At 40.4% G+C, this 19,388-nt stretch overlaps 1 protein-coding gene across 1 annotated transcript in view; it reads right to left on the bottom strand.

The window, feature by feature from the left end:
- The window catches only part of nubp1 (nucleotide binding protein 1 (MinD homolog, E. coli)), a 28,915-nt gene extending 9,908 nt beyond the window's left edge, over positions 1–19,007 (bottom strand). The window contains exons 1-10 of the mRNA XM_053514761.1: positions 18,952–19,007; positions 18,284–18,388; positions 17,971–18,104; positions 14,113–14,181; positions 12,002–12,034; positions 11,773–11,863; positions 6,982–7,136; positions 6,657–6,767; positions 1,769–1,871; positions 144–227 (exon numbers count right to left, since the gene is read on the bottom strand). Coding sequence (XP_053370736.1) covers positions 144–227; positions 1,769–1,871; positions 6,657–6,767; positions 6,982–7,136; positions 11,773–11,863; positions 12,002–12,034; positions 14,113–14,181; positions 17,971–18,104; positions 18,284–18,388; positions 18,952–18,982 — 916 coding nt within the window. The 5' untranslated portion in view covers positions 18,983–19,007. The remainder of the gene's footprint in view (positions 1–143; positions 228–1,768; positions 1,872–6,656; positions 6,768–6,981; positions 7,137–11,772; positions 11,864–12,001; positions 12,035–14,112; positions 14,182–17,970; positions 18,105–18,283; positions 18,389–18,951) is intronic.
- Positions 19,008–19,388: the final 381 nt, after the last annotated feature.

Raw genomic sequence — 19,388 nt, 5'->3', positions numbered from 1 at the left:
AAGCCATCGGTCCACCTAAGGTGTATGGGTGGGTGTGTCAACATTTTAAACACTTTTTCAGATCGCTTATCCTTGTATGAACCTCGCTGAGCAATACTGAAACGTGTGTGTCTGTATCAATGTGAGAGTGTGCATCATCTTACTCTGCACAATAGCACAATACACTGCAGCAGCTGGAGAATCTGGCACTTCATTCAGGAACGACTTTCCCTCGTCACAGCATCGGCCTTTTACAAAAAAGAAAAAAAAGAAAAAAAAAGGAGAATTACAATTTGAAAAAATGCGGAACCCGAGTTAAAAAAATAAGAGAACTAAAACCGATGGAAAAGTGCTGGCTACAGGAGATAAATTCTAAGTAAAATAACAACTCATTGTGACAACATTTATGTAGGCTGTTTTCTTAGAATAAGAGTTTTATTTAAATATCAGGAAAGGAGTAAAACTAGGACAGAAGGATGGTGATGAAAATACTAAAGAAGTACGGCAGGATTTTGTTGAACTGGTTTAAGTCTCAGAGAGAGAGAGAGAGACTGGGACAGAGACAGAGAGAAAGAGAGAGAGAAGGACAGAAACAGAGAGAGAGAGGGACAGAGACAGAGAGAGGGACAGAGACAGAGGAAGAGGGGGACAGAGGGAGAGAGGGACAAAGATAGAGAGACACAGATCATCTCACAAAATCCCAAATTTTTCTAAAGGTGCACTGCTACCCTCGCTGCAAAATTTGTGTCCGAGTGTGAGAGCCTGAGAGACAGTGAGACTACTACTGTTAAGATAGTTGTTATTGTTGTTAATATTGATGTTATATTTTTTATTATTATATGTAATAAATATGTATTTATTTATTATTACTGTTGTTTTATTTAATTTTTATTATTAATATATATATATATGTAATTATTTATCTATTTATTTTGTGTGTGTGTGTGTGGGGGGGGGGGGGCTGTTTTGTTTATGTCTACCTAATATGATATTCTTTCATATCTAATATGTTTATAATGTTTATATAGGTTTATAAATTCAGATTGATGTTATTTATGATGTAATTTTAAAGTTTTCTAATGGCTTTGGCAACAATGTAATACTTTTGTTAACATTCATGTCAATAAAGCTCTTTTAAACTGAACTGAGAGAGAGACAGAGAAGGAGGGAGAGGGAGGGAGAGGGGGAAAGGGACTGAGACACAGAGAAAGAGAGGGACAGAGAGAGAAAGAAGGACAGAGAGAGAGAGGGACAGAGAGAGAGAGAGGGAGAGAGAGAGGGAGAGAGAGAAAGGGAGAGAGAGAAAGGGACAGAGAGATAGAGAGGGACAGAGAGAGAAAGAAGGACAGAGAGAGAGAGGGAGAGAGAGAGGGAGAGAGAGAAAGGGAGAGAGAAAAAGGGACAGAGAGAAAGAGAGGGACAGAGAGAGAAAGAAGGACAGAGAGAGAGAGGGAGAGAGAGAGGGACAGAGAGAGAGAGAGGGAGAGAGAGAGGGAGAGAGAGAAAGGGACAGAGAGATAGAGAGGGACAGAGAGAGAAAGACAAAGAGAGATAGAGAAAAGGACAGAGAGAGGAACAGAGAGAGAGAGACAGGAAGAGAGAGAGAGAGAGAGAGAGACAGGGTTCTGCTGCTTGATGTTGCAGAATGTCTGTAAAACAAATTCCAGTTCTCATCAGTGCTTGAACTGGAGACTCCTTCCATAAACATGGAATATAATAACAATGAAACAATTATGCACAAATTTATCATCAACCAATCGGAATGCAGAGCGGCGGCGTTGCCGCGTACCTATCCGTGGGTCCAGAGGGACTCGACCCAGCAGGGGCAGCCTCAGGTCCTCGCACATGCGCTGAGCCCCTCCCGTGGTCGGCGGGAAAATCTGAGACGTGTTCTGTAAAAAGGGGTCGTGACATTCTGATTACATTGGGATAAGATTTCCGAGAAACGGAAGCAACTTGCTCGGGTTCCCTGTGCAGGGAAAGTGTGTAGTAAAGCAAGGTTAGTATTTAAAGCCAGGCTAATGAGGAAGTGTTTAGTGGAAAATCACCGCAAACAGATAGACTAGCAGCTCTCTATGGCGGCGTGAGAGAGTGGTGTTCGTGATTACGAATTGGATAAAAGTTCTGATAAAGCAGTTATTTACACCAAGTTCCTCCTGTGGGGAAACTCCCATGGAGAGCAAGGTCAAAGAGAAATGACATCTCTAGCAAAGTGTCTAAATGCTGAGTAAAGCTAAAACTAGCAGCTTGAATCCAATGCAAATTATAAATTAAAGCTTAATGGAAAAGCATATGGTTTATTTATTAAGTGGAAAAGATGGTTTTAATGAAAATATACTGCATGGCCCTAAAAAATGTCACACACACACACACACACAACATGTCATCTTCAGCTATGATTACATCAAACACTGAGGTGTCCAGTTCATGTGTGTAAATAAGTCCTCATGATCCCAGAGTCACTCTTTCACACTCCTGAAAATACGCTCCGTGCCATCCGGGAAGAAGAAAAAATTAATAGAAGTGATAACCTGGTCATTCAGTACATTCAGGTCGTCAGCTGACTTCATTTCATTGCCACACTAGATGTACACGTGACTTCGTTCACGTGGAATTTAATTGAACACTCAAAAACGATCTGGGAAAAAAAAAGCGATCAAGGTTTTTTTTTAGGATATAAGGGCACTTTTCATTTAAATTTTTATTAATTTTAAATTAGCGTATGGGGCCGATTGCAAAAAAACAACGGCTATATGTTACTTCAATCCTTAATACACCTTTTATATTTGTTTATACATGATGCATGCACAGACAGACAGACAAACAAAAATTCCCCAAAACATATTGATGTGTTCCATTACTCATCTTGCATCACCACAAATAATTTTTTAGCAATATCTTCAAATGTACAAACGCCCACTTTACAGTTTTATTATATTTATAGATAACGTTGCTGAGTCTAGACCTGAGCAACTGATCAACCCCAGAGCATAACACTGTCTCCAGAGGCTTGTACATCACACTGTGTGTGTGTGTGTGTGCGCAGGAATGCTCTTACTTTCACTATGAAACATAGCTTTGGTTTCTACTGGGTATTTTTTTTTTACTCTGCAACCTCAAGTGAACTCCTTTTATGATCTTTATATAATTTTTTTTAATTCAGTCCTTCTGAAATGGTGAGACTTTATTTTGGCCAGACGGTGTATGTTTTTAAATAAAACAATGACGGGAGCGACGGGAGTCACACATCATACAGGTGTCCATGTCTTTCTAATCATGGACATAGACAGGGACCACTTCCACATGGACAAGGACAAATCACTGAAGATGAATTTAATATACATCGATCTTTAAAGTCCTTCCATTTTCACAGGATCAAAAGTAACTGGACAACTAACCGATAAACAGTCTGATGTCTAGTTGTGCTCAGTTTAGTTATTTCATGAGAGAAGAAGGTTCAGGACTGGAGTCAGAATGTCATTGGGTTTGTATTTGATACTGTAGTTCCTGATGCAAGTGAAGGAAGCCATCACAGGGCTAAAAAAAAAAAACCAGAGAGCGAGAGAGCACTCTGAAAGTTTACTCTCAACACCCTCAAAGGTGAAAAAAACTCAGATACAGTATAGAAAAAAAACTGATTTTTTTTCCACCTCTTACATACTGCTGTGTATGTAAGCAGTACTGCTGTTGAGTGTGAGTTCTATGGAAATGTAATATTGTGACACAAGAAAACACACACACGACAGGAGTGCAAAGAGAGTGTATTAAAACCTATGGGCCAGTCATGAGCGATTTGGAGAGAGAGAGACAGTTAGTCAGCCAGTCAGCCAGAGGATAGGACACACCTTCGCACGGTCTGGTTAGACAAAAGGGTTCCAGCGAGGAATAGGGAGCTGCAGAAATATTCGCCTGGACACAAGCCGCAGGACGTGTTACAGTATAAGGAATGAGGAAGCGCAATGATGTTATTTTTTTTTTTGTTTGTTTTTTTACTGGATACCTAACAAAAAGCAACAGTGCGAAAAAAATTACATTATAGCAAAGTGAAATATTCTTGAATATTTTAACCAAATCTATCTATATAATTTCTTAAAATAGATTTACAAAAAACAAATGATTATTAAACTTATTTCTAGTTGAATTTCCCAAAAACTGCAGGCGAAATTTTTTATTTATTTTTTTAATAAATTCCTAAGAATCAGAAAACAGACTCTTTTTTTTTTGCAATTTTTGTTGCATTTGTTGCATATGTTATGTTTGGTTTATTCTAATCTTCTTTCAAGAAAGTGTAGATAAACCTAATTACAGTATATTAAAGATATTTTCACTTGCTAAGATAATTTTGTTTGCAGTAAAGAGAGAGATCAGGAAACCTTACACTGTCTGAGTGAAGGGTTCATTCATTCATTTATATTTTTATATTTATTATATAGATAAGTTCAGTGTCTGCGGACTACACTGTTTATTTTTAGGCTGTCCATGTCCACGTGTGTCCTTGGATATCTCTCTTGTTGGCGGTACAGTTGACCTGATGGCACAGACCCCATGTGAAAGACTCCCATTACACATTCTACTGAGGTCAACCAGTACAGCGCGAGTGGCCCGGTACTTATCGTACCACGAGCACTTTATACACCATATAAATGCCGTTAATGCAAGATTTTTGTGAATTAAAGCAGAAAGTATCTACTTTATTATTATTATTATTATTATTATCATCTTGACTGCTTAGTTTTAAATCCCCTGGCGTGGGGTACAGGGGGCACAAATTTAAGCACACAGACTGCTGGAATTTAACTGTAGCTAAAATATCCCTCCAACCAGTTATTTATTTAGTTAGTTAGGATAGTAATTTAATTCTTTAGTAAAGGTTTTATAGACAGCCTCTTGGCTTAGTTAAGAATGTTTTTGTGTGGACGTGACCTTTATCTCAAACATAAAACAAATATAGCAGACAGATTGCACACACGTGACAGTTGTGTGTGTATGTGTGGGGAGTATGCGTGTGTGTGTGTGTGTGTGTGTGTGTGTGTGTGTGATGGTAGGGTCGTTTTCCATTTAAAGAAGTGAATCTGTGGGCGATGTGCAACCAGTGAGACATGACACAGGATATGATCTCAGATCTGCTGCGATTGTGTGTATAGACGAAGAAGTGTCACTGACAGTTCAATTACAATTCAGTTTTATTCGTATAGCGCCTTTAACGAATCTCAATGTTGCAAGGCAGCTTTACACAACTAAAACAAATTATGGAGATTTGTATGAAATGTGAAAATGTCTATGAATACACATTTAAATGATTAGACTGAGGTCTCCTTTTGGGGGGCGGGGCTTACATTTACAGGCTATACTTTTACTTAGTGCGATGCTAAACACTTCACGTGCAGAGTTAAAGAAAAAGTAGATAGTCCTTTAATATTATTATTATTATTATTATATTTATGTTTCTTTAATGTTATCACTGAAGAGGTTTTTGGATGCAGGTCACTAAGGTCTAAAGAAGTTTTTCGCAGTACGTGTGAAGAACGTGTGTTTCGATGGCACGTGTGATGATGGGTGTCTGATGATGTTAATGTTTGCAAAGAATCCAGTCATTAAAGCTTAAAAAAAAAAAAAAACTTGAAACCTATGAATAGATAAATTTGAATACATTTTTTTTTACTTAGTCTCTGGGAAAATTAATCATTTAAAAAAATTACAAAAAGAATAATTTAACTCTTAAAACGTGCCGGCAACACAGCATCAGACGATTAAAATAATATCTATGTGCTTATATGGACGTCCTGTCGGTGTGTGTTAACGGTGAGGCTTCAGACTTTAAACTGTGTGTTTGGGTTTTCAGATCCGTCATGTAGAATAAAAGTGATCATTAATTTAAACGGGTAAATTCGACTCCTACTGGAATATAGGAATGATATCGCAAAAATGTAGAACTCTGTAGAGTGTAAAATGAGCATATTATTATTTATTTATTTATTATTATGTTTTTTTTTGGTCACAACAATAAAAACATGTGATGGTGTGTATCTGGGCTATTTATTTGCTTGTGTGACCCTTTTTTTTTTTGTGTGTTCAGACATGCGTGTATAGTTGGTTAAAATGCACTAAAATTCTACTATTTTATATTAGACTGTTTTATTCTGAAAAAAAAAAAGATACGTCACTCTGTACTGCACAATCCTGAGTCCTGTATATGTTTTATTGAAAAATAATAAATTGCAAAACAAATAATAGCTAAAATGTTTGAAGCTTTAACGGCTATGTGTTAAAATATAATACTATAAGTTTCCACAAAATAGTTTAACATTACATCATTCACTTACAATCCATATTTATAATCACTAAAAATAAATCCTTAATATTATTATTTTTAATTATTATTATTATTATAACTGTTATCTGTTATCTGTATCCCCACGATATCCCTATTTAATCATGGAATCATCCAGACTTGATTAAATCCTAAATAATTTAACAATAATTTATAATCAAAAAGTAGCTGCCTGAAAGTTTGGGCACCCTAGATAAATTACACCTGTTGTTACTTTTTGAAAGTAGGCACTAATTCTTTTTTTTTTTTCGTGTGATCAACTTAAAAAAAAAAAAAAAAAGGTCACTTGTGATGCAGAAGTTTGTACACCCCACTGAGTTAGATATCCCAGAACCCAGATACTCGCCTTGCACTTGGGACACACGAAGCCGCTCATGTTCTCCACCACGCCGATGATGGGCAGCTTGACCTTCTGGCAGAATCTGATCTCTTTCCGTACGTCCTGGAGAGAGACTTCCTGTTGAAGGAAATTTCAAAGTTCGTGATCAGAGGCAGGAACATCACGTCTTCCTTCACTCCTGTGTTATCCTGTGGAAGTTATAAAGAACGGGGAATTCTTTTGCCTGCAGGAAAACATGAACGTGTGGCCTGACCTCTGACTAAGACAAGGTGATCGAGTCTGATTATTTTAAGATGTGTATACACACACACACACACACACACACACACACCTGTGGTGTAGTGATAATAACAGCTCCATCGATGCCTGCTCCACTCAGGTACTGCACCACGGACAGGTGCTCATCTGAGGTTCCCGGGGGCGTGTCCACTATCAGGTAGTCTAGCTCGCCCCAGTCCACATCTCTCAGGAACTGCTTTATCATGCCTACACACACACACACACACACACACACACACCAAATCATTACTCAGCAGCTATAACACTCATCCTGACATAAGCGATAAACCTCAGCGTGTTGTGGTTTTGGGGGAAATTAATCAACAATGTGACGACACAGTAAAGCAGAGTAAAGAGTCCACCGCTTCCAATAACATCTTCCGCATCAAGTGTTTAGTCTTGTTTCGAAATTCAGGGCTTAAACCACCCAATAGGAGTTTCCCTACAATGTGCCTTCATATAAGAAGAGCCCCTCCCCTGGCTCGAAAGGGGCGTGGCTCAGCAGTAGCTCATTTACATATTCACTAAAACGGTGTGTTCAGAAGAGGAGTGAACCGGAGGAATGAAAAAGTGCATAATCCGAACTGCATTTCAGCTGGGCCACTAACACACACACACACTTCATGGGAGCTCTGACGTCTGTTAACAGTGAGATACAGAACGTTTAAAGCTCTGACAGCATGGCAGCTTGCCTTTGTGTTAGGATTTCATTAGGCCTGTAAAGCGTCCGATGCGTCAGACTGCATAAATATCTCTCTGAGAACATGAGAATAAAAATATTTCCACTTCCACTTAATCTTAACTTCCCCAAAAAAATCTGCTATGATCTCCAAAACACACACACACACACACACACACACACACACACACACACACACACACACACATTTTCATGTCATCGAGCAAGCTAGATTTTTATATATATATATATATATATATATATATATATATATATCTCACAAAAGTGAGTACACCCCTCAAATTTTTGTAAATATTTTATTATATCTTTTCTAGGGACATCGCTAAAGATATGAAACTCTGATAGAATGTAAAGTGATCAGTGTACAGCTTGTATAATGGTGTAAAGTTGATGTTCCCTTAAAATAACTCAACACACAGCCATTAATGTCTGAACTGCTGGCAACAAAAGTGAGTACACCCCTAAATGAAAATGTTCAAACTGTGCCCAGTGTCAACATTTTGTGTGGCCACCATTATTTTCCAGCATTGCTCTAACTCTCTTGGGCATGGAGTTCACTAGAGCTCTTCCACTCCTCCTTGATCACGTCACGAAGCTGGTGGATGGTGGACACCTTGTGCTTCTCCACCTTCCGTTTGAGGACGCCCCACGGATGCTCAATAGGGTTTAGGTCTGGAGACATGCTTGGCCAGTCCGGCACCTTTCCCCTCAGTTTCTTCAGCAAGGCAGTGGTTGTCTTGGAAGTGTGTTTGGGGTCATTATCATGCTGGGATAATGCTCTATGGCCCAGTTTCCGAAGGCAGGGGATCATGCTCTTCTTCAGTATGGCACAGTACATGTTGGCCTTAATGGTTCCCTCAATGAGCTGTAGTGCCCCAGCACTGATGCAGCCTCAAACCATGACACCCCCACCACCATGCTTCACTGTAGGCAAGACACATCTGTCTTTGTACTCCTCACCTGGTCGCCGCCACATACGCTTGATACCATCTGAACCAAATAAGTTTATCTTGGACTCATCAGACCACAGGATGTGGTTCCAGTATTCTATGTTCTTAGTCTGCTTGTCTTCAGCAAACTGTTTGCTGACTTTCTTGTGCACCATCTTTAGAAGAGGCTTTCTTCTGGGACGACAGCCATGCAGACCCATTTGATGCAGCGTGCGGCATATGGCTGCCTCCCCATCCATTCAACCTCTGCAGCCATGCTGGCAGCACTCGCACGTCTATTTTCAAAAGCCAACCTCTGGACATGACGCTGAACACGTGCACTCAACTTCTTTGGTCTACCATGGCGGGGCCTGTTCTGAGTGGAACCGGGCCTTTTAAACCGCTGTATGGTCTTAGCCACTGTGTTGAGGCTCAGTTTCAGGGTGTTAGCAATCTTCTTATAGCCTAGGCCATCTTTGTGTAGAGCAATAATTCTTTCTTTCAGATCCTCAGGGAATTCTTTACCATGTTAAACGTCTAGTGACCAGTATGAGTGTGTGAGAGCGATAACAACAAATTTAACACACCTGCTCCCCAAGGACACCTGAGACCTTGTAACACTAACGAGTGACATGACAACGGGAAGGGAAAAGGCCTAATTGGGCACAGTTTGGGCATTTTCATTTAGGGGTGTACTCACTTTTGTTGCCAGCAGTTCAGACATTAATAGCTGTGTTGAGTTATTTTGAGGGAACATCAACTTTACACCATTATACAAGCTGTACACTGATTACTTTACATTCTATCAGAGTTTCATATCTTTAGCATTGTCCCTTGAAAAGATATAATAAAATATTTACACTTTTGTGAGTGTATATATATATATATATAATCTTTATTTTCATATAAAAGTCGCATCACTTAGTGAGCACTCCGCTTCAACGCAGGTCACCGGGCCACTGAACACACCACCATGGTTAAAGGTGCTGTTGGACACTTTTATTCTGACCACTAAAGGAAAAAAAAAAAACACCCCACACACGCACACACACAATGCCGTTATTTCCAGGACTCAAAAGGTTATAAAGTGCTAAACACACATCTGAATCTAAAATGAATCTTTACGGCTGTTCATCCTGCCATGGTTTTGTCAGAGAACAACTCTTTCCTCATGAAGTACTGCGGAACGGAAAACAAAAAAACAACGCACTTCTGATCGAATCCTGGATCCTGATTGGTCGGGAAAAGAAGCAGGATTATTTATTTTCTTTAAACCAAGCTCTGACATTCCCACAGCTGCAAACCACAGCTTTATTTATAATGAATGTGTTGGATCGAGGGCGGCTCGGTGGTGTAGTGTTTAGCCTCCCTCTAGGGTCAGGGTTTGATTCCCGCCTCGAAATCTCTGTGTGCGTGGAGTTTACATGCTAATTCGCATTCTCAAATTGCCCGTAGTGTGCGAAGGGTGTTCCCATAGCAACTACAGACGTGGGGAAAAAAAAAATCTATTCAGCTACATATCTCCAGTCGAATTTTTCCTTTATACATGTTTGCTTGTGAGGTGAGAAATGCAGTTCCTCTATAATCCTGCAGGTGGTGCAGCACAGCATTCGTATACTTAAAGATACAGTTTTATTTATTTATTTTATTTACTTTTATATAAATCAAATCGGCAGTCGGGTATAGTGATAATATAATAATCGTATCAGGAGTTCCCTCGTGAATCAGATCACTATGGGCTGTGTTTGAATGGAAGGAGTCTCCAGTGTCAGCACTTAAACTAGTTATGCCGAGGCTTTTAAACATATTTAACATATTAATGCTATATTTAATACACTTCAGGATGTACTGTTACAGAAAACTGATCAATGTCAGGACGGTAAGAGCGACTCAGCTCCATCACAGCATTCTGGTGTTTATTATTTTTCTGGCACGGCGCCACACTGTCGTGCTCAGCTGTAAATCATGTCTTGTGCAACATTGTGGGATTATTTTTTTTTTTTTTTGGTGAAGTGGTGAATAATGTGTCATCGTGTACACACGCGCTACAACCAGGACGGGGTTTTTCATGCCGAAAAGGAACCGTGACACCCACATCGGTGCAGGTGACGGACGCAGATTGTGTCCCAGTGCCATTTTCAGCTTTTTTTCGGAGGAAGTGAAACCGTCGCAGTCGCTCTAAATACTGTTAAAAAAAAGAAAAAAAACTCTTAAGCTGTGTGGGATATTAACTCTGTCACGTGGCAGTTTAAATGGAAAGGAAATCTCTGGGCTGTGAGCACTGAGCCGTGCAGGTCCACAGGGGGCGCTGCGTGGGGGTTCGGTGGTAAAACTCTGAGCGAAGGCACCCTGGAGCACTTCCTCTTTATCCGGCAGGTGTCGGGTGGCGCGACAGAAGCCACATGGACCTTCAGGAAACCAAATCGACACCCCGGGAGTCACATGACGTGAAGGTCACGGTGTCGCCGCGGTAACATCTGTCAATACGGTGGTTAGGAGAGCTTCACTCTGAACTCAGAACAATTCCGGGACACAGAGGACAGAAGATACAGCGTAAGACAATGCGGACGTAGGAAGAAAGGGAAGGAAAAGAAGAAGCGATGAGGAAGAAGGTAAAGAAGAAAAGGAAAAGGTGGCATGAAATAGAAGGTAAAAGCAGAGAGAGAGGACAGATAAAGAAGAACCTGAAGAAGAAGATCGAGTTTACAATGATGACAAAAAGGAAGAAGAGGAAACGAAAGATGATGAAGCGGAAGAGAAAGAGGAAAAACAGAAAGAATAAAGAAAGCTTTTCTCTCTTCTTGTCATTTTCTTGTCTCTCCTCCTTTTCTCTCCTCTCCTCTATTTTTATTCCCCCTGCTTCTCTCCTTTACTCTTCTCTGTCCTTTATTCTCTCCCTCATGCCCAACTTGTCCCCTCCTCCTTGTCTCACTTCTTCTCTCCTCTCCTTTCTCTCTTTCCCACCATTTCTCTCGCCCTCCTTTAACCCCCCTTCACTCCTCTCTCCCTCTTTTTTCTCTCATCCATTCTCATCTTTTTTCTCTACTCCTCCATTTCATACTTGCCCATCTTTTCACCTGTCTCCATCCCTTCTTTTACTTCCTGTCCTCTCTTCCTTTTCTCTCATTTTTCCATCTCCTACACTCCTTAACTCCCCGTTCTCTCCTTCATTCCTCTCTCTCTCTCTCTCTAATCCTCTTGTGGTTCCACCCACCGTTCTTCTTCGGTCCTCTCCAGATCACCGCATCATCAGGGCTGCTGAGCAGGAACCCGATGGACATGACGGCCAGGTTGTCTTCTACATACTGAGAACAAACACACACACACACACACACACACACACACACACACAGAAAGAATAAATGATACATGGTGTGACATTAACTTTGTAACCTTTCTTTTTATTTCTGTATTTTAAGCATTAACAAATTGGGGAACCTCACCACAGGAGACCAGCCAGAGCCACTCTGATGAACCTGCACACACACACACACACACACACAGAGTTGGATCACAAACCATGTCCACTTCAAACACACACACACTACAGCTGTAACTAATAAAGCCTGCACCGGGTGCCACACTGCTCTGACTCCAGGTTGCGCTGCTACGGGAAATTAATCAACACCAACCCTTTATATTAAAAAGAGTTATCAGAGTGTCAGAGTTATTGAAGCTCGGTGTGGTTTATGAGGAACACGAACACGGGCCACATCAGGAAAGAGGAACTCTGTCTATAAGCCATGAAACCACGACCTTAAAGCAGAAACGGGGGAATCACACAATCACCAGAAAAACATTTGCATTTCTAAACACACACACACACACACACACACACTAAAATTACTAAAAATAATTAAAATACGGTAACAGAATAACTAAACATGTGTAATTCCTATTAATATGACAGATTTAGATATTCATGAGAAGACGTGCACCAGACGCATGGTTGAGCAACGCGGAGAGCAGGAAGTGGAACAGAAACTTCTGGAGAAAAGCCGTGACGGACAGAGGAGGGTCGAGGAGGAACAGATGCCTAAGACAATTTTTACTGTATGATTTAAATGAAATAAAAAAAAAGAAGACAGTAATTATTCCCGTCATGGGTGTGTCTGCGCGCTCGCTCCGTGTGTTTGGTTACGCTTCTGTATCATTTATTAAACTTGTATCGATACACGAAGCTACATGTTTGCTAACGATTCAATCCGTTTCCCAAACGCCACACTTCCTGTTCTCACTCACAGCTATAAACTCTTTGCACCTCGTGTCCCGCTGAGAGTCTGTACGGACCCAACACTGGAGACTCCTTCCTTCTGTAACTGTTACATCACAGAAAAATTCACCGCTTTATTTATTAAAAGATCCCAAATTATACTACAAGCGTGAGGAAAAACAACGATCCGCATGATTCTGGCTGTAGAATCTATTTTAATTCTGTTTTAGTTACGGACAAATACATCACCTTACGACAGAATCTCCGTGCTTTTCAACACGCTTTCGTATTCCCTCATTAAACTAAAAACTGTTCACGTCTGAGCCGCGAGCGCACCGCCGTCTTCACCTCTACGTCGTAAGCTTTTTCTGATGGTGTTCCAATTCTTCTGGCCCGCAAGAATCTCAGAGAACTGTAAGCGTTGATGAATTTTTCAGCTGATGGTCGACTTTTGAACTTTTTCTCGGTCGGTGACTGAGGATGTTTCCGCTCCGTACAAGCGCTTCTGTTTATGCTCTCGTGTGAGCTGTTTTAGCACCAGGTTCACCCTCAGACCACATAAACAACCCCAATCACTTCTGTGTAAATCACAAGTGGGGCGTTCTAATGTAACACCTTCACACCTGCACAGCAGTGACTGAGGAGAGAGGAGCCTCGAACGGAGAGCGCTGATGAACCAGTGCGGCCGACAGAAAGTTCGAAAGAAACGTGCGCATTATTTCTGACTCACCCTCGCATTTATTTACCAACTTAATAACAGTCTCAAAGCTCCCTGGATTGGACATTCCCATTAACGCTGCCGTCCCGACACCAAACGCGCCAAAATCTACAAAAACGTCTGCGATATTGTCCTGATCATGTGACTTACAACTTCTCTGTGTCGAATACAGTCATCGTACAGTTATTGTCATAAGTTACATGCATGATGCTGAAGGGGTTTTTTGTTCGTTTGTTTATTTCGACATATCATATGTTTGTCCCATGCTGACACGGGATTGGTCAGGAGGAGACACATGATCACCGTGCTCTTTTGCTTTGTGTTTTGGACAGCAGTACGTTTTTTTAAATGCGTCATACAGTATGTTGAAATTTATATCATTAGCAATAAACAACACTAACACTAATAACGGATCTCTAACGGTTTCTTTGCTTTTCATTAGGAAAAAACAAACAAACAAAAAAACCCAAGAGATTCCTTTTATGTTTTTTTTTGTGTAAAGATAAAAAGCTCTGCTGTTCCTCCTGGACTAGACCAACACCAGGTCTGGTTTTGTCTGAATCTGGAGGTTCGTCTGTCTGTCTGCGCCCCGTCTCGGTCTCTAAAGCACCGTGAGCCGTTACCTGTTCTCCCTCCAGCCCCATCATTCTGGGTACGGATGGTCCACAGATGTCCACGTCCAGCAGCGCCACCTGGAATTAAACCCAAGACACAATTCATTACATTCAGTTAAAAAAATTACGTCTAATATGAAACTAAAAATAATGATAATTATTTGACCTTTCTCCTTTAATAATAAACTGAGGAAACAGTTTGTACGGGTGAGGTCTTGGTGCACCTGTCCTGTGGTGTTGCTTTCTTTATTATTAACTCGAGTGAACGTAATGAGTCAACAGCGATTATTTTTACAGCATGACAGTTTCACACGTTTTTTTGGGTTTTTTTTTTTACACCTGACTGCGAGGGTGCACATACTTCTGGCCATCCAAAAGCTGCATTTCTTTACCTGGTCCCTGACAGCGGCGCATGCGTCGGCGGTGTTCGTGGAGGTTATCATGTGACCGCCATCTCGAAGTTGCTTTAACGCTGCTCTAATTTCTGCTGCTTTCACAGAAACCGTCGTCTGTTTCACATCCTCTCGGCCGCTGCTGATTCGCTCAGCGCTCTGCTGGTTGCTGTTTCCTGAGGTTCAGCTCACAGAAGTATCCCACATTACACTCGTTAAGAGTGTATTAAGTGTATTAGTGTTCATCTAAAAAAAAAAAAAAAAAAAGTTGAACAATAAGACGTTAAGTCTTATTGTTCAACTTTTTTTTTTTTTTTTTTTTAGATGAACAAAAGTAATAAACGGAGCCATGTTATATTTTTGCGCACAGAAACCAGGAGGGATGTAAACTTTCGCTCTTGACCCTTTGACTTCCTCATGATCACGAGGCGCACTTTCACTGTGTGTGGGTTTAGTAAAAGTAATAAGACTGCGAGATAAAGTATTTCTGTGTTTGATGTGTGATGCGGAGAAAGCAGACAGAGACCTTAGGAATAATCATTATTATTATTATTATAGTACGATTATGTACATGCTTTGATTTTTTTTATAATGTTCGAGAGTCACTCTATCTTTGACTAAATGTCTGTACTCTTTTACTTTGTATAAATGTATTTATTATTACTCTTTACTGTGTTTTTTTAAATACTCTCTCCTCCTGTTATCTCCGAGCTTTGGCGATACAAATGTAAATGTTTATCATGTCAATAAAGCACCTTTAAATCTTAACTTTTGAGAAGTGTGTGTGAGAAAGGTGTGTGAAAGAGAAGTGAGAGAGATGTGCGTGTGTGAGAGAGAGGTGTACGAGAGAGCAGTGAGAGACGCGAGAGACGCGAGAGGGTTTCCTGGACGTTTTTACTCACTTCAGGAAGAGACATCATCGCTTATTGGAATAAAAAGACAAAACGTTGGTTTTAATTGATGGACACACAGAAAGAGATCACGCCACAACTTTCCTTCTGAACAGAAAGATTTTCTTGATTCTTTATTACTACAAGACTGCAATAAAGCATCATCGTCATCATGTTTACAATGTCCCAGTCGTGCTTTACAGTTTAAATTGGAAAAAAGATACGATAAGTAATTAGTAAAATAATAATGTTCGAACAAGGAGATCGAACGAAAAGTTTAAATGAGTAATAAATAATTATTGGAAAAACATAACGGTGTGATAATTCATAAAGGTCGTGACTCAGGAGCGCGCGGTTCTCTTAAAGCAATGAGAGACCGATCCTAAGAGTTCAAAATCAGATCTCAACAACAACAACGACGAGGCTTTTAAACCAGGAAAGAAAGTTGAAACCAGGTACGAGCAGTGGTAGTTCAGTGGTTACAACGGTGTACCGCCAATTGGAAGGTCATAAGTTTAAACCTCAGCACCACCGAGCTGCAGCTCCTGCGCCCTTAAACCAGACATTAGGTACTGTCCGTCTGTGAGGTAAAGAGTCTCTAAATTACAGATTTAGACTCGGACGAGCGGATGACAACCTGCTGGACGTCTCCGTGTCCAGGCCAATAAATGGTGCGACGGGGCAGAGCTGGAAGATGTCTTAAATGTTTCAGTGAGTAAGGTTTAGCTTTGTCAAAAGCAACACCTGGCCTTGGTACAGAATGAGACCATGAGGTCTAGAAAGAGTTCTTCCTAACAGATCTCAGGAAGCAGGAAGCCCTGAACTCGACCGGCTGCTGATCGATGACTCAACTACTCCGAGAAATCTTACTGCATGTGTTTGATCATAAAACCATGGGGGTGTAATTACTTCTTGCACTTCTTGTCAGCGTGCATCACTGGGGGAAGTGGTAGCTTAATTGCGTTAAGGTTAGGTCAGAAGGTCGGCGGTTTAAGCCTCAGATAGCCTCAACTGGGCCCTTGATAAAAGGCACCTTTACACCCTGACTGCTGCAGGGGGCGCTGTATCACGGGTGAGTCCCCACTCTGTCCCTAACCGCCTAACAATCTGGGAGATCCATCAATGTACAGTAATGTATACATGACAAATAAAGACTTAAACTGAACTCATTTTAGCATGTGTTTAAACCAGTGAACCTGATCATTGCTCCCCCTGCTGGTGACTCATAGACATGAACAAACAAGTTTAAAAAAAATGCCTGGAATGTCTGTATATATAGTAGATTTCCTTCTAATCTATTTTACTATTAAGAATAGAAACTAGGAAAAGGAACATTAGAAAAAAAGTATACAATATTTTTTATATACAAAATAAAATATATCTTGTATTACTAAAAAGACTAAACTGATAATACAGGGATTCATAATAATAAACAGCTCATATCCGCCCTCTAGCGGACCTTCTGCGCATTGCCTAAGCAAAGTTTAAATCAGGAAATGAATATACTCTACAAAAATGCAGGAATACTAAAAAAAAAACGTTCAGACTTCATTTTGAGACTGTAATTAAATCTAGAACTTGAAAACTTCATGGTGATATAACTATATCTTTTTAGTGCATTTATATACGTAAAAGTCTATTAAATTACAGCGTTTTTGCTAAACACACCGAAACAGTCCAACATCCTGTGTCAGCTGAGGCAGGGTTCATTTTATAACACATTATAAAGAAATTCAGCGTCACGTTTTGTCTGTCACCCCCCTTTTTTATAAAAAATTCGTATAGCTTTTAAACTTTACCTGATGACATCTCGGGCAACGGCGCATACGCTTTAACATGCTGCACACTGTTATTCAATCACGTTACACGATCAGCACAGCTACATGTTCCTGTAATCCATTCTAAGGATCTTTATAATTTTAACATGAGCTTAAAAGAAAGTGTGTGTTTAAAGTGGCTGGAAAAATGGCACGATAACGGTGTACGATAGGGCCAGGGGTAGCTCAGTGGTAAAGGCATTGGACTACGGTTCGGAAGGTCCTAGGTTCAAACCCCACAACCACCAAGTTGCTACTGTTGGGCCCTTGAGCAAGGCCCTTAACCCTCAACTGCTCAGATGTGTAATAAGATAAAAAAAAAAAAGTAAGTCGCTCTGGATAAGAGCGTCTGCCAAATGCCTAAATGTAAATGTAAATATGGTGTGTGTGTGTATGTGTGGGACCAGAAGCAGGAGGCAGGAAATGGGAATAAAACACTACATGTCTAACAGGATGTTTCTGATCATGTGTAATTTCCCTGCATCATTGAGCGGAGACAGAACACGCACACACACACTCGCACATACACACGGCTCATTCAGAGGTGACGCCATGGTAAAGGACATTGTTTAACACACACACACTAGAGCACTTGTATTTATTTTATCCTGTGGATCGTGACATCAGATCTTTTAATCTGCAAGATTTGCCCCACTTATGTTTTTGGGGTCGTATGGGGACAGCAGGGTTGAAGCTCTTGTCCGAACACTCAACACACCCATGAAGCTTCCGCAGTGTGGACTGTGTGCTGTGTTTGTAAAAACCCACCTCTGTGGATTCATCTGCAGCAAGAGCATGAGCCAAGTGTGCACTGAACGTGCTTTTTCCCACGCCGCCTTTACCGGACAGAACCACGATCTTATGCTTCACGCTTGACATCTTCTGCCTGATCTCCTCTATGGCTGCAAAATATAAGAAGAAACAGTAGAAGAGCACGTCATAAAATTTTTTTGTCAAAAACATAAACATTGCAGATTGTCACAAGAGCGGAAGACACAAAGATCTGACGAAGGTGTTCAACACAAACATTTAAATATGTAGAAAACTGATGATCGACGCTGATAACGAACTGAAACCGTACCAGGATCTGGAGCTTTGGGGGCACCGGAGGAACACACCGCCTGGTTCGGACATCCTTGACATGCTGAAGATTTGCCAGCTTCCTCGCTGCCGGTGCCAGGGCAATCTGTAATAATAATTATTATTATTATACTGATGATAATAATAATAATAAACACTATTTTTACCCAAGTAAAAATTTACAACACCTCAATATCATCATATCACATCATCAAAGACTTGAGTTAAATATATTTAACAACATTTAAATTAATTAAATAACAATTATTAATAATACAATAACATTTATTTTTGCTTTTAAACTATTCCGGAAGTTCAGGTCCAGTTTCAAGTTCAAAAACACAACAGCTTTGAACGGTGTGCGCGATGACTCTCCGGCCGCATCCCAAATCGCTCATTATTACACACAAAGTGCACTTGATTCCCTGTACAACGGGTTACTTCGTAGCACCCTTACACAGGAAGTATGAAGCAAAATGAGACACGGCCTCCCTATTAGCCCAGTGACAACACAAGTGAGTTCGGGATAAAGTTCCTTAAAGCCGTTTCATAATTGTATGTTTTATAAATACCGAAATGTCAGTTGAATGCGCACTATTTTCAGTGCAAAGAAACTTACATCAAACGACATATTGTAATAATTTAAATACTTTATTTTATATAACTCACGCTGAGGAGCGTCGCTTGGAATAGCAGCCATAATGATAGCAAACTTCCGGGTACAGTGTGCAGAATAAAGCGCTCCGGGCGGAAACTTCTTCTTCTTCTTCTTCTTGTTGGTTTTTAACGGCGGCTGACACCAACTTTATTAGGTGCATTACCGCCACCTTCTGCTCCGGAGTGTGGAACAGAGTCTCACATCCTTTTTATCAGACCCGTTTCTTTAATAAAATTGAAGAAGATTTTATTATTTACTTCACTCGCCCATTTTATTAAAACCTTAAGATCCACCTCCTGATTTATGTTCTTTCTTATTTCCTTCATCATTGTTTCTCTTTCTTGTTCATACTTCCTACAAACAAGGAATACATGAGTTATTGTTTCTTCAACATTGCAGTGATCACATTGTCCATTTGGGTGTTTTCCTATTATTTTAAGTGTGCTAT

Source organism: Clarias gariepinus, chromosome 16 (genome assembly GCF_024256425.1).
Source record: "Clarias gariepinus isolate MV-2021 ecotype Netherlands chromosome 16, CGAR_prim_01v2, whole genome shotgun sequence".
NCBI lineage: Eukaryota > Metazoa > Chordata > Actinopteri > Siluriformes > Clariidae > Clarias > Clarias gariepinus.
Note: the sequence above shows the minus strand (reverse complement) of the source record. Positions and strands in the feature narration are given on the sequence as shown.